Source organism: Pygocentrus nattereri, chromosome 12 (genome assembly GCF_015220715.1).
Source record: "Pygocentrus nattereri isolate fPygNat1 chromosome 12, fPygNat1.pri, whole genome shotgun sequence".
Lineage (NCBI taxonomy): Eukaryota > Metazoa > Chordata > Actinopteri > Characiformes > Serrasalmidae > Pygocentrus > Pygocentrus nattereri.
Genome location: NC_051222.1, coordinates 6,362,540 through 6,379,489, shown reverse-complemented (window position 1 = coordinate 6,379,489; position 16,950 = coordinate 6,362,540). Strand labels below are relative to the sequence as shown.

At 37.8% G+C, this 16,950-nt stretch overlaps 1 protein-coding gene across 2 annotated transcripts in view; it reads left to right on the top strand.

The window, feature by feature from the left end:
• LOC108441681 (receptor tyrosine-protein kinase erbB-4-like) overlaps positions 1-16,950 on the top strand; it is a 249,159-nt gene that overhangs the window by 155,145 nt on the left and 77,064 nt on the right. For both annotated transcript variants that reach the window (XM_017721334.2, XM_037543609.1), the window contains exon 3: positions 4,941-5,127. In XM_017721334.2, the coding sequence (XP_017576823.1) occupies positions 4,941-5,127 (187 nt within the window). The remainder of the gene's footprint in view (positions 1-4,940; positions 5,128-16,950) is intronic.

Below are 16,950 nucleotides of genomic sequence, written 5' to 3'. Positions count from 1 at the left end.
TTTATAATAGCCATGGTTTAAGAATGCCTTGTATGTATTTACAGTCTTCTGTATTTATGCTTTTGGACATTATAGTGCAATTCACAAATGTTTGTTTTTCCAAATTCAGCCACATAATGGTACAGAGGAATAACCCTTTTCTGATATTGCTCTAGAGACTTTTTGTCCTGCATAGTCAAGCAGTAATATTTAGTTTAAAAACGTTCTTTAGCAACAGGAGCGCCAGCCTCAGGACATGATGAGGCACCGGATTTGGAAGAGCGTTTAGATCCTACTTGTTTTTGTGTTGCGCTGTTGCTAATTGCTGCAGTTTGAGCCAAATGTGTCCAAAGGGAAGCTCTTTTCCAAGAAGTACAATTGGAGAGTGTAGACCTCAGTATCACTGCCAGAGGCTGAGTTGATGAAAGTGTGTTTGTGCATGTAAAAGTGTTCACAGTAGGGCTTCAAGCATTTGTCCAAACTCGTCACGACTCAACTGGCCACATGGGGTTTTGACATTGTTTCTTAATATATGTGTAAATATGTGGTTGGATAGTGTAGTGGGTAACACCTCTGCCTTCTACACTGTAGACTGGGGTTCAATGCCCACCTGGGTAAACACCCTACACTATACCAATAAGAGTCCTTGGGCAAGACTCCTAACACTGCCTTGGCCTTCCTGTGTAAAATGATCAAATTGTAAGTCGCTCTGGATAAGAGCGTCAGCCAAATGCCGTAAATGTAAATGTAAATATGTTGACATATCTAGTTCTATTTCAAGCAACAGTCTTTGGCCACTGTTTAGGTCACCTACCTTGAATATAGATTCACTGCCAATTTTATCAGGTCTATACAGTATTTATAGAAGCATTTTGTGGCAAATGTTTGGGGTAAATGGGGCCCAAAACTATTGTAGTTCATTGCCTTCATTGACCAACTGTTCTGTGTTTGAGAACATTGCATTTCATGGCACATACTGTAACCTACATGTCGCAAAGAATCTTGGTAAGTAAAATATCGTTTATTTTTTCTAGGTTTTGTGTTTAGTGTGTATATTCAAAAGCATAAATAAAATGGCAAATTATTTGAAGAAAAAAATTTGCGGGTTTTTCTCCAAGAATTTCTTGAATTTTGGTTTCGGCAAGGAATTTTCATTTCAGTGCAACAGTAATTGTATGTAATTTTTTATTTATCCATATTCCGATGATGGCTATAATAGTCACTACTTGGTATTTCCACTGGCACTATCCTTTAAAAATGTGAGCACGGGTGATGATGGGCCAGTTTGGGTCAGTTTCAAACAGAATATGTTTAAGCTTACATCAGTTTTGGACATTATGATGATGTCCCTTAACTTAATGGCTCCCAGCCCTTGTCCTGGACTGCCCACTGCTCTGCACACTTTACCTGCACTCACATTCCTCATTCAACAAACCTCATTAGCAATCCTTTTCTGAGCTGAAACAATGTGTTTTTGTAAGGGCCCAGCCTGCGCCAATGGCTGCCAGCAGAGGGTGACGGCGGCAAGGCGGCACGAGTTCAGGGAACTCCAATTCCCAGAAGCCTTCATGCTGCTTAGGCCCAATCTGGCTGAAAGAGGGCTGGAAAAAACAAAAGAGAAATAAAAAATGCCACCAAATTTACTTAAAAGCCCAAAATGAAGGCTTAAACAAGGAACGGCTCCAAGCCAAACACAAGTAACAGGTGGATCATGAAGCTGACCATCTTCTCATAATCACAGAGGAAGTGTCTTTTGTTTGACTTTTCTGTCTCAGCCTTTGTTTGAGCTGTTTTCAGCGTCCCCTTTGTTGGCCTTTTCCCGCCGTTTTTTATTCCCATTCATTGAGGTGTTTTTTTCCCATTTTCGCCTGTGCTTCCTGGTGGCGTAGCAGTAACTCCTCAGTACATCGGCAGTTCAGGCCTGTCTCTGAGACATAAACACTTAATTCACTTGATTCAATTCATTTAAGACCCTTTCACAGGCTTTCCTCCCTGCACTTGGGTCCACCTCCCTGCTGTCCCGTAACAGCTTTATTATTTTTTAAGTACAAGTCTTAACTTTTCTGTCCGTCCCTCTCCTTCTGTTGTTTAGCCTAATTATGCAAATTTTGCTGTTCCATTTGCATCTTTATCTTTTGCTCTCTTTATTTCCTCCTTTTTCCCTGTAGTCTGTCGTTGTGTTCTTACTAGTCTCTGCTATTGAACGTCAGTGATTTTGTTCCGTATTGTCATCCTAACACCTGTTGACATTTCTATTGGCTCTTTGTTTGGTTCCCACTTATACGTGCCTTGTTTGGCAAAGCTCAGCCATTTAATTCATGGAACTGACTTTAAAGTCCTTTCATTTGTTATTCAGTAATTAGTTTTAATCTGTTCTTGTGGTCTATTTAACAGTTTCAATACATCATTCAAAAGAAATTGCTCTTATGTAGTTAAGGTATTTGTCTGCTTGCATTGCCCATGCTGTTTTTAGAGGATGTTACACATGCAGTTATGCATATTCATTAGACATCTGACTGGCTGGAAGAACTCACGGCATAGAGGCTGACACTGACTGCTATATTACTGGCATAAATGAAGGTCAACTTCTTGTTTCTACTGTTTTTTGGTAGCTGGTGCAAAGAGCAATAGCACATTTAACACAGTAGCCTTTTTTAGTAATATTCTGACCCTGCTAGCAAAGCATTGAGTGTTTTTTTGGAAGTTTTCTGAGGTGGGGCTGGGCAAATAGCTTACGGATAGTTGGTGTTTTCTAATAAAGGGGACAAAGGCTTATATTTCTGAAGCCAAACAGATTAAAAACATTATGCTTTCTATTTTTAAGGTGTAAGAACTTCTTTAAATGTCCACAGTCGAGTTATGACTGTCGTTTTAACATGGCATTTAAATGTAATTACAAACTCGCATATTTAATTACGTAGTTATAACTTGATAATAAAATGTTGTCACTATTCAACTTACCGTGAAAAACGAATAGCATTTACGTTCACTTTACTTTCTATCCTGAGTAGCTCAAGTTAGCATTTCTCAAATTTTCCCATTTGTTTCAACAGTTTCAGCAAACAACAACCACATGGCCAACTTTCAAAAGTTAAATCCTAATAAAATATTTACTCTATTGACTAAAAAGAAATTCAGTATGTATGGGAAGTATCAAATATGCATGTTCCAAATCATTTTCTGTGTTTGTTTTAATTAGCTACGAATGAGAAATAGTTTATATTACAACCCACCTTTCCAAAAAAAGTTGGGATGCTGTGCCGAAGGTAAATAAAGAATGCAGTGATATGCTAAATATCATATAAAGCCTATATTTAAAAGAATATACTACAAAGACAGCATTTGAAAATTTGAGACCGAATCATTTTATTTATTTATTTACTTTAAATGTCATTTAATTTTGAATTCGAGGTTGTATTTCTTGAGCCAAACAGATTAAAAACATTATGCTTTCTATTTCTTTAAGGAATAAGATTTCTTCAAACATCCACGGTCGAGCTATTACTGTCGTTTGGACGTGGCATTTCAATGCAATTGCAAACTCACATGTGTAATTACATAGTTAAAACGTGAGAATAAAAAAAGTTATAACTCTTTAACTAACAATGAAAAATGAATTGCATTCATATTTGCTTTGCTTTCTCTATTGACCAGCTTGAGTTTTGCATTTATTAATCTTTTTTCCATTTGGTTGACCTTCAACAAACAACAACCACATGGCCACCGGTCAAAGTACAAGTCTTAATGAAATATTTTCTTTTCCACTTTCAAAAACAGATGCAGTGTGTATTGAAAGTTTCCACATCATTTTCAGTGCTTGTTTTCAATTAGCTATGAACGAGAACTTGATGAGCTGATCAAATTAGAACCTGCTTTTGTTGTCACCAGCACTAAGTGCGACTTCTAGGATTTAACATGTAATGTACATGTACCATTCTGGTCAGTGTTTTTGGTCAAATGCTCTCACCTTTATTCCGAGTTGACAGGTAGAGGAACTTTTCTTCAGTTTACGTGAAATTTACTGGAGAGCTTCATGAAGTGCTCTTGTCTCTCAGGCCCATTATTACCCTGAAGAATCTCTGTAGAAACGCCACCTATCAATTCTTCTTGTATTGTTATGCAGACAAAAACAAGGACATTTTTGACACCACACCACCTCTTACTTATAGTAATCGGAGAAACTGGAAGGTGCAATTTTAGTAATTACACACTCCAGCATTCTAATTTCCCCATGCATTGTGCGTGGTGTCAATAGAGGATGTAGGGAATAGTAGTTTCTGCCTATTGTCAACCATAGTAGGACGTAAAATTCAACTCAGTAATTATTGCCTGGAACTTTTGTTCAACTTCAGGAGGTGGTGGACTTTTTCACGAGTGCCAACAATGTGGAGACAATGAGGTTCAATTAATGTGTTATTATATGATCTTGACCCAGCCAGCTCTATTTATATCTACACTCTTTGGTAATTTTATATATTATCATAAATACACCTTGCGTCTACTCCTACATTTCACGTTGTCCACTTCAACAGGTTCTCTTCCCATATGGGTTCACTTTAGTAGCTTTGCAGTTACAGATTGTTCTGCAGTCTGAGAATTCTTCACCACCCAAATGATACCTGCTCAGTAGCACTTAGGTCTTGACCAATGATGAGCAACGTAAAAAGGAGGCCAAGGAACCCCTTTGACCCTCATAGAGCAGGTGCTATTTGGGTGGTGGATCATTCTCAGCACTGCAGTAACACTGATGTGGTGGTGGTGTGTTGGTGTGTGTTGTGCTGGTCTGAGTGGATCAGCAGTGCTGCTGGAGATTTTAAACACCTCAGTGTCTCTGCTGGACTGAGAACAGTCCACCAACCAAAAATATCCAGCCATCTTATCTTATGTGATAGGACTGAAGGACAGTGCTATTGCCTGAATTCCATATCCACATCTTTCTTTTTTGTGTCATTTTTCCGCAGTCGATCCGGGAGGTGACGGGTTATGTTCTGGTAGCTCTGAACCAGTTCGACTACCTGCCTCTGGAGAACCTGCGAATCATCCGTGGCACCAAACTGTACGAAGGCCGCTACTCTCTGGCCATCTTCCTCAACTACAGGCGAGACGGCTACTTCGGCCTCCGGCAGCTCGGCCTCAAGAACCTCACTGGTATGTTTCTCTGCCTCTATCTCTCTCTTTGTGAAGCCTTTGAAGTAGTTGTGGAAATATTGCTCTTCGACAACCCTGAGAAACTTTGGATTACTTGGACTTTGCCATGAAACTTCTTTAGAACGGTAGTACGTTTTTTTATTTATTTATTTTATTTATGTTATATAAGAAATCATGTAAAGCAATAAAAATGCTTTAGGCCCCAGATGTTCAGGAATTACATTCATCACAATAAAGACTGGATTCCAGCTCAAAACCCTCTGAAGCCTTTCTTGGAAACACAAATTTGGATTTCCCATTTGATACAGTTACGCATCCTGTCTTCTGATTTATTTGTCTTTTCTAGAGTTAGTTAATGAAGGGTAGCAAAATGATAAGGTATGCAAGCGAAACACCTGGACGATCACTGTTTTAGACATCATTGGTGGAAGTTCGCCAGACGACGGGAAATTAATTGTACCTGTCCAAGTTGATTAGGAGTCCTTATGGTCTTATTAAATCAGGCTGTAGGTCTTCCAAACATAATTTTCTACAGAATGACCTGAATCAGGGTTTCAGCCAGAATTAAACATCGTGGTGTTATTTTTATATGACTGTTGCCAACTACTTGCTTTGTAAATTATAGTGCAGCTAAGTGGGCGCTATTCTGGGGTTAGATGGACTAAATAGAAGGTAATAAAAAGTACTTTTTTAATGATTGCCAACAATATGAGAACAATGTAGTTCAATTGATGCATTATATAGAGTTCTCAGCACTAATATTATGTACATGTGGGTCCCACATTACAGTAAGACTACCCTTGTTTAGTTATAAACACCTTAAACATCATGATGAGCAATAACACTGCCTAAACTTGGTGCTAATCCTAGGCCTAATTCTAACCTTGTTGAGAATCAACTGACTTTCAACAGATAAATTAAACAATAATGGAATAATATGAATAAATTGAACATCTGTGGATGATCTATTGGGGGCTTTCTAAATAAAGTGACATCGACTCTTCAAACTAACTGTATCATCATACTAACTTTTTATTGTTTTCACAGTGTTGAATATGGTGATTTTTAAGCACTGATATTGCAGAGATGTTCAAGATACTGTGGTCAGTAACTCCAATGCAGTGCTATATGAATGCCCCAATAGGCACTTAATGCACCTGCAGTTGGTCCAGTGCATTCCAGTTGGTCCATCCATACCCATGAGCCACATTTGCATTCACAGCATGTTTCCAGAAAAGTTCATGCAAAGCAATTCACTGAAAAAAGTAACTTTGTACGGTCTAATATAGGGGTCATTTACCCTGAACAAATCACATCTCCTCTACTGGCAGGTCTGATGACTTTCCTTATCGTCCATTACCTGTCTGAACTCAGAATGACCGAAATGGATGACAGTTTTTTTTTACTCTTATCTTCCATTTCCAACCACAACTCTCTATCAGTCAGTGGAAGGTCTCTATTTTCAGATGACTTGCAGGTGGAATACATTTTCTCTTAGATTATCCATTCTGTTGAGTAATTTTATAACTTTAAAAAGTTTTAAGACTTTTATTATGTAGCAGTATTAGAATATTATTAACAAAAGAAATAGTTCTGATTCTTAAAATCTGATTAACCAAGCCACGTGTATGGCTATTGTAAAATGCCCAGTATAGATGCATCAATTCTGGTGTTCATTTAATATCTGCGTCCATTGCTGAATGATTTATTGCTCAAAAAACCTGTTTTAGCTTGACTCCAATTTTAACCAGTTTAACCATAAATTCCACCAATTTTTTCACCAAATTTCTACATAATTCAGATATTGAGATGTAAACAAAGTCAGAGAAGTTTGGTGTAAAGTGTTCCATTCTAGAGAAACTTAGCCCAACACAATTGTTTACACTTGAGCCCCTGAGCCATTGTTTTATGATCGTCTGTTGACTTGAAACATATATTTTTTTAGATTCGTCACTATTTTGCTATTATTAACATTACATGTAAAGATAAGTTCACTAGTCATGTTAGATTACAATTAACATGGCTACATTTTTCTGGGGCCTGTTTCATGAAGCAAAACTTTTCACCAGATAGCTCATTCTAACCCTGGATTTTCTGTCTTAAGCTCAGAACTTTGGATCATATACAGCTTTTGGCCAAATCAGGAACAGATCAGGGTGGACCCCATATAATTGTTTCTCGTTTGTAAGGTTTGTGGCATAAGTCATGTGAAGAATCACTTTTTTAGCAGAGGAATCAAATAATATAACATCGATATTAAGACTATGAAGCCATTTTTACTCCAGTGGGCTGCAAATATTGCTTCAGTCAACAAGCAAGAATCTTGCTAATGATCATGAAAGACCAGGCTAGACCATCTGAAACAATCGCCAGCAAGATCACCCTTCAACAGAATGCCAACCTAAGGCCTAGTCTGGATTTTTCTGCAGAAAGTGCTCTGCTTAACTTCTTAACAATATTATACAGTATTATACAGTATTATATAACAATAACAATGTTATACTTATCCCTTTTGATACCACTTAAGCAGTGCAGACTCAAGCAGAGATACAGTTATAGTCAGCTTCTTAGGGGTTCTTGATCATATTCAGTCTTTCTAAATGGCTTTTGCATGTGAGTTTCTGACTGGTGACTGAGACAGGCTTTCGTTTTTCTTGGGAGAACTTTCTGTACACCTCCTTTAGGGACCTTGAAGAGCTTTTCATGTGCTTTGGGAAGCACTAGGTTTTCATTTCGGAAAACGGGGACATCTTTTGTTCAATATTTCACACCACTCATTACAAAATTCAATGGCTAAATGTCCAAATGTGTGCCTGACTCTCAGAAGTGGAACTGTGCAGGTTTTGATGCCTGGGGTCCTACGCATCTGAAGTGGCCAAAGAAACAAAGCCGCAGGCAGTTTGATACAGGCCACCCCCTCCACTCACGGCCAGCAGAAAGCCCATGGGCGACAGGGTTGATGAAAGAGAAAGCCAAACATGTCACTAGTTACGATAAAAGAATATCATTTTACTGTTGTGGAGTTTATTTCTTAGATGTGTTTAACACGGGGCTCCGTTAAAGCCTCGTTTTACATTTCTTTTAACATCATAACTTTTAACATGTTTTGTGTGCTGAAGCTTTGTGCTGGAAAAAGGTTATTTATTTTTGGGAAAACTTAAAAAATAAGTTTGCAAAAGGTTTTGGAAAAGTTTTAAAGAATTGCCAAAAGTAGCTTGGATTAGGAATAGTAGTAGAGGATTAGGAATAGCACAATAGACGGTACTGAAGACTGTTTACAGAATGCTTTAAACGGTTGGCTCAGTGGTAGTTTTATTTGCATCCTAGGCTTTTCTTTGTGTTTTTACCCAGTTTTTCTCCCCAATCTAGTCATTTTCAATTTCACCACTAGATTGATCTCATTTTCTCATCATGCCACCGAGCTGGGAGGATGAAGGTTAAAAGTTAACACATTCTTCCTCCAAGTCGCAGAATATTTTGTGCCTGTCACCAATGCAACATCACTGGACGTCTCAACACGCTTGGAGGAGAACACTAAATTGGGGATTGCTTGGGGATCGTAGCAGCAAGTCTCCCAACAAAAGGACCAATGCTTAGATGGTGTGCTTAGATCCAGGCACCTTTTAATTAGTGAATTCAGTGACGTAAAGGTGCACAGCTTGTATAATCTCACAAAGAGAAGCATTCTTAACAGAATGGGATGCTCAGCAGCAGCTCCTCTTGAGCCTAAGATCATCATGCTCAATGCCAAGTGTTGGGTAGAGGGGTATAAAGCCCCTCAGCATTGGACTGTGGAGCAGTAAAACTGCATTCGCTGGAGTGATGGAGCTCCATCCGATATCAACTGTTAAAAAATCCGTGCATAAATATATAAAAATATGTAAACAAGATGCAGCATCCAACAAACAGATGCCGGATCCTGTCTGGAAGGCGCTGGCATAAATTAAGCCCTAGGCATTCCCTCCCATCTGAAAAGGCCTTGACAGATTGCATACAATTTGCATACACTCTACAATCCTGGCTTACATTATATAAGATAAATAAATAAAAATGATGTGGCCATACCTTGAGACCTATCAATGCACACATATCCTACAGCTGTGTTACCAGTCATTGGGCAGTTTCATAGGATTTTGACAGGGTTTTTGCAGTATTCGGAGTGAAGCCTATAGGCTTATTATTCAGTTATAGATCTAAATCATGAAAATTATTCTTGGATGTATGCCTTCATATCATACTCCATATCAGCACATCAGTCCTAAAATATTAGCTGAGCAACAAGACCTAGGAGATCAAAGGGTCCTCAGGTGCTAGAACACTGAGAAAACCAGTGAAGAACCCAGAAGCAGCATAACATTGCTGTCCAATAAAAGAGAAGTATCTCAAAAATAGTAACTTTACAGGAGAGGGCAAAAACTTTCTGTACTTTCAATGTAAGTTAATAGGAAAAGTTTTATTCTAAGCAATTTTGGAACATTTGCATTGATCCAATCGTCGTGAAATTCCCACACAGTGTAAAGGACAGCTGCTGAGCTCAAATGATGAAGAAAAGTAAAAATCGAAAAAAAATATAATTGAAAAATGGAAAAAATCTTATCATTGCACAGCGATGATAAGAAGGTAACACTTTAGTTCATAAGGCTACATGGCACCCACATAAGCTTGCCATGACTACTGATATAAGCCTACATTAATGTTTAATTGGCAAAGGTAACCTTTATAGCAAATGACGCCTATTGGAATGGCACTCATAAATGTTATATCAGGTGTCATAACAAGCGTATGTAGGTGTCATGTAGTCTTATGAGCCGTACCCTACAGTAAAGTGTTACCCATACGAGTTTATAGAAAGCTGCAATAACAGCCTCTACTCTTCTGGGAAGGATTTACACTAGATGTTGGAACATTGCCGTGAGGATTTGATTGCATTCAGCCACAAGAGCATTAGTGAGGTCAGGGACTGAAGCTGCATGACCTCTTTTGAATCACATGCTCCATCCCAAAAGTTACTGGAATGAGCTTTATCACTCTAGAGAACCCAGTTCCACTGCTCCTCAGTCCAATGTTGGGCGTGGGGGGCTTATACCCCTCTAGTTGATGCCTGGTATTGCTCCAGAGCATCACGTGCTATTGGCAGTGCTTTTCATATGAGCTGTGTATGCGACTGAATGCATGTATAGGAGCAAATTAAAGTATCAACTACTTAGATGTCTGGCTATGGTTGGGCGTACAGCATGTAGCGCCCATACCCAACACTCATCAAAGTAATTTACTCTATATCTAAAATAGCAAGATCAATTTTTATGGCTTGATTTTGATTCAACCCTTTATGGTACTTAATGGTACCTCAGTAGTACAGAGTAGCAAAAAATGTCTTTCAGGACCAAATCACAATGCCCAAATAGTCAGTTCTTGGCATCTGCAAGCCAATAAACATCCTTGTTCCAAAACCTAGACTCCTGATAGGCTGTCTGAATTACATTCTATATGCATGTTACTAATTATAGTGCTTCTTGATTAGTCTGTAATCTGCTGTGGTCAATAAAGGACCTCATACTTACTTCTGGTTGAAGCCACACTCATTACTACTTTGAAATCGAACTGGACATATTGGGAAAAGGCTCAGAATTGGTATCAAAGTCCAGATAAGAGTGTTGGTATAGTTATTAAGATATTTTTGTGTTGCGATGTTGTAACATCGTCGAACTAATACACTGTTAAGTCGCTGAAAACTACTTCATTCATGGCAGTAGTGGAAAAATGAATTGAACATTCCTACCTTTGTTCTAATACAATGTTCCCCTCCTACACACTTAACCCCCCACCAAGTATCGGGTCTGCCGGTGGGCCCAATGTTTTATTACACACTTCTAGAATCTAAGAAAAGTTTACATTAGTTTACATTGAAGTCCTTATAGTTACTGAATTATAAGCCTGAGGATGTAATAAGCCAGTGGTTCTGTTTAGAACCATGAGTTTCATATAGCCACTTCATGTTTACAAGCTTGACATCATAACAATAACAGAACCCTTTTTGGTGGTGTGTAGAAGCATTTTCAGAACCGCACCTTCTTCATCAAGCTGAGGACCTCATCATGCAAAGAACCATTTAAGCATTAATGGGTTTATATAGAATTCATGGTTCTAAACCATTGCCTTTACTAAAGAACCCTCGAGGAACCATATTTTGAATGTGTCCACAATTTCTGTCTGGTCTTAATTGATTTTTTGAAGCTGCTTCTACAGTGGAGAATTGAAGACTGTACTAACTAGGCAGCAACACCTCCTGCCCAGAAGAGTCGACTTATTTATGGGGCTATTGCACGCTTGGTGTAGCTTCTCTTCAGCGATGTACTGCAGGCACCTGAGAGATTTCCTCTCCCCCACTGCTTGATTGAAGAGTTCCGGTGAATTCCATGATGCGGGCAACATCCCCATGAACCAGCTACTGGGTGAATAACAGAACAAGAACCATTTTTTCCCTCAAAGCACACAGATACACGGAACATTAGGCCAATACTGCGGGAAAGAAAGGACCCAAGTTCTTCTCCATTGATTTTCTCCAATTACAGGACATGAAAGTTCGTGCATACGAAACAAACTGGTGCATTAACTTCATGCCACCTACTGTATGCATGTGCATTTATTCTGTAAATAAACTATCCACTGCTCTGTGATGCTGAATAGGATGGAATTAATGAAACCTATTAGAGTCTTTAATAGAAGCGGCTAATGGAGTGACACGTTAAAAGCTGAACACTTCTGTCCACGTTCACTTTTATAGTATATGCGTTCTATAACAAAAGTGGCATATACTTTACCACGGGTACCTACAGCTTTGGTGTAGGATCAGTAGATACATTACAGTGATGAATGACATTAAATTTACTGAACAGCATCTTATACATATCTTCATATCTTATATTCCTGCTTTTTATTGTACAACAGCATTATATTATTTACATAGCCTTGGGTAATTTGGCATATTGAACATAGTCAAAGAAATCTAGATATCCTCAAGTATTGTTATCTACAACACTTCAGTATAAGGGGATATGATAATGCCCTTGTAATGGTCTAATTAGGCTTTATCAAGCCAGTAGGTGGTAATTAACTGCCTGTTACAGTTTATTAAGCCATAATAATGGTAAATAAGCCACATCAATGCACTTTTTACTTGTGTATTGTACATCTCAGTCTTGTGCACATCATTGTTATAATTCTCCACATTAATATGCCAATATTAAGGCTTATCATGTCAATAGCTGCTAATTAACTGACAATTTTATTATTTTATTAAATAGTGAATGCTTAAGTAGTAATAATTCAAGTAGGGAATTCAATGAATACTTGTATGTTATACATTATATTATTGTTTTGCTTAGATTTGCTCTTGTTTTTCTTTGATTCCTATCAATAACTCAATAATAAATCATCAAAGAGCTCTAAATACAAACAAGCCGATTTATTCTAAAGTAAGGATTTGCAATTATTAACTCGCATTGTTAATATAATGCACTACAAAGATGTTAGTTTCTGGTTTACAGGTCTTATTTGAGCCGGGGCTCAGATCAGCTTCTAGTCAATACCAAACGTGCACGATTGTCTTAGTAATACGTTAGTTGGATGTCTTTCGTCAATAAAATGTATGAAATTATATATATATTATGTAAAATACAGCTACTGACTTGATACGGCTTAGTAAAAACATTGCAAGGGCATTAAACTGTTTCTCTATACTAAAGTGCTACTATGTATTTATTTTTAAAGAAATAAAGTATTTGACAATTCGACAAATACCAAATAAGACAAACACCAAGGGCAGACATTCTCTTCAAGGATTTTCCGATAGAGAGCAGAATTCATGGCTCCATCAGTTATGAGAAAACATCCAGGTCCTGCAGAAGCAAAGCAGCCTCAGGACATCACACTACCACCACCATGTTTCACTGTTTCTAGGACAGAATATGACTTTGCTTTACTCCAGATTTAACGGAACCCACATCTTCCAAAAAATTCTGCCTTTGGCTCATCAGTCCACAAAATATTATCCAAATGTTTTTTTTTTGGTTTGGTTTTTTTTTTTTTTTTTGGCAAATGTGAAACAAACCTTTATGTTCTTTTTGGACAGCAGTGGTTTGCGCCTCACAGCTGTTTCATGGATGCCAGTTTTGCCCAGCATCTTTCTCATTGTGGAATCGTCTACACTGACCTTACCTGAGGCAAATGAGGCCTGCTGTTGTTTAGATGTTCATCTGGGCCAGCCACTCCTGGGAAGGTTCTCCACTGTTCCAAGCTTTCTCCATGTGTGGAGAATGGCTGTCACTGTGGTCCAATGGTGTCTCAGAGCCTTAGCAATGGCTTTGTAACCCTTTCCAGGCAGGGGGATTTCAATGGCTTTGTTACTCATTTGTATTTGAATCTCTTTAGAACATGGCATCATGTGCTGCATTTTGAGACCTTCTAGCTGCTACACATCGCCTTACAGGTTCTATTTAAGTGATTTAAATACAACAGGTCTGGCGGTAATCATGCCTGGGTGTGGCTAGTGAAATTATGCCCCAATAGTCAATTGAATTTGGTCAATTAGTTGATTCAGTAGCTAAGGGGGCACATGAACCAGGTAAGGTTGAAGAGTATTTTTTTCTAATATGTATATCAAAGCTTTCTTTTGTAGATTTTCCCAGAACACAGTCTTTCTTAATGTGCCTGAAGATCTCTGCACTCGCTGTGCAAACCAATTACAGCAGCACCCCATTAGCATACAACTACAAAACAATGAATAATTAAACTGTATTGTTAGAGAACTCCTCGTCGCAGGGAATTCTGGTTATTAACACTAGAGCATTCAGTACACGTGTTTTCTCGCTCTGCATAATTAAACGATAGACATGAGGCGTTTGAATAAGACCTTTTCCTTAACCTTTATTTAACCAGGGGAAATTAAATTTTAACGCGTATTTAGAAGCTGGGCTGGGAAGTGTGGGAGCACTAGTTTCACATCCTAGCACCCCTGGAGAGACTCTGCTCCAGCTTTAACAGAATTTCCCAGTGTGTTTCAGTGCCGTAAGTAATTTACAGTCTACTTTACACTAGAATGGGAAATATTGGTCCATGAATAACCTCAATAACACTCCCATCCATTCTGTCTTGATGCCTCCATTTGTGACAGAAGACCAACTTGGAGCAAACGACCACAGGTGGACATACTGGAACATGAGAGCTGTTTACACCAAGTACAAGGATAGTAACCCCCTGGGAAAGGAGAGGTTAAAACTACACACTTCCCTGTGATAAAACTGCAATAACGCACAGCCTCGAGTGGCTTATTGCTTCATTAATTTGGCAACCAACATAAAAGATGATTAAAAAAAAACATTTTTCAGGAACAAAATGGTATTATTAATAATAATTGGCATAAACAAGTAAGTAAATATAGCTATATATGAGAATCAGACACATCCATAGCCTCGAGCCTCGAGCCTCGAGTGGCTTATTGCTTCATTAATTTGGCAACCAACATAAAAGATGATTAAAAAAAAACATTTTTCAGGAACAAAATGGTATTATTAATAATAATTGGCATAAACAAGTAAGTAAATATAGCTATATATGAGAATCAGACACATCCATAGCCTCGAGCCTCGAGTGGCTTATTGCTTCATTAATTTGGCAACCAACATAAAAGATGATTAAAAAAAAACATTTTTCAGGAACAAAATGGTATTATTAATAATAATTGGCATAAACAAGTAAGTAAATATAGCTATATATGAGAATCAGACACATCCATACTCTATAAATGATGCTGTATTTGGCTGTAGAGGCTAGAATTTCTAAACTCATAGCTAGCACACTATTTAGGGAGTACAGATCCGTTTGGGATTCAGCCTGAGTTTGACGCTATTTGAAGACATCTGTGACCATTTATAGACTTGTACATTGCTGTTTTACAGTAAATTATACAGTAAATATTTTAATTCAAGTCTGTGATGTTAATGATGGAGCTGTTTAGGCTGTTGGCTCTTTTAACCTGTTAGCTAGCTGACCAGCTCTAGTTAAGAACATAAGTTGTCAGCCCCTCAGTACATTCGGTGATCCATTCACACAGCATTAGAGTCAAAGATTATTCCAGTAATAGCACAAGGGCTTTTCATGCTGTGGTGCAGTAATACAGAGTTCAGTTGCTGTGATGCGTCATAGGTGTGCATACATCATGGATTTTACAGCGGCTTTGATCGCAGCTCAGCCAATCAGATTTTAGGGCCATAACTATGCCTTAGAGTAATCATGATATAATAATTAATGATGGATAACTCTAAACACCTCTTTAGTGAATAATAATCAATTATTAAGCATCATCTAATAGATATATCTTATGAGCTATTGTTTTCATAAAAGTGTCCCCTTAAATTTAACATATGGCCTGTGCAAAAGTGATGGCACATTTCATGCTTTATATTTTTCCAATATGCCAAACTCAGCAAATAAATAGAAATTGTGCACAAAAATATGCACAGAAAATATACTATATTTAAGCTTGAAGATGTGTTACTTTATTTTCACTTAGAAATTCAACAAAACGAAATTTGATCTGTATATATATGGTAACACTTTCCATGAATGTCATATTTGTAAACATATATAAACACATTCATAACATTATAATCAGTGGTGGACAGTAACTGAGTAAATGTAATTAGTTTCTGTACTTTAGTATTTTTCGTGTATCTGTACTGAAGTTTCTCCATTCTGGACTTTTTCCTTTCACTCCACTACATTTCAGAGTCTAATATCCGACTTTTTCCTCCTACATTCTGAGAAATCTGTCGTTCCTTTTGGTTTCTGTGTGTATAAAAACGTAACATGTCAAAACGAAAGAAGCGCAAAGCCAGAGCACCAATCAGGGCCCAGCGGTCACTTTGTTTAGAGCTGGTTTTGACCTGTTGGTCATACCGACCCAGTGCAGCACGCGGTTCAACGTCAGCGCAGCAGCGTAAAACTTTGGGAGAGTCTGTTCAACATAAATGATGAACTAACCTAACTTTGTGTAAATAGAGCTCAATATAGAAATATGTCCACATATGCAGTCGAGACTGACGCGGCTTTTTTCTGAATTTCTACAAACACCATTTCATTTTATAGTAAATGAGTTTGGGCTGGTTTATGTTTATGAACAGACGCCTACAGATCAACATAGTAAAGGAGCTCATCTGTGATCCTGAGTTTAAAGCCAGTTTTTATTCAACTTAAACTTGGAACTAAGTTGTAAATAAATCTGAAACTGAAACTTTGCTTGTGTGTAAAAAGTGATTTCAGAGCCACTCGGTTCTCCCTGATGGAAACTGTTTACCTTCAGTGTTTTGTGCTTCTGATCATTTTAATAGACGTCAGCGTCACTAATTAATGACGTTCTATTAAAAGACTGGTTTACCAAGAGAGACGCTGGAGGACTTTCACCTGAAATGAGTTCATGAAGCCAGTCTGGTTATAAAAATGATAACAGGACCAGATCAGAGCCAGAATTACTCTTTTAGTACTTTTACTTTATACTTAAGTACATTTGAAGGCAAATACTTTAGTACTAAAAGTACTTCTACTTTTACTGGAGGAATATTTTACCTTGGGGGTCTCGACTTTAACTCAAGTACATGATTTGTGTACTTGTGTACTTGTGTACTGTATTTATAATACTCTGATTATAATGCATTCATAAGGCATCATAAACATGACTTTAAATATGTATAAAAATGCATTACACATTGTAGCCATGCTTATTATGCATTATGAATTGTTAGCATAATGCATTGTAAGTCCTGTTCA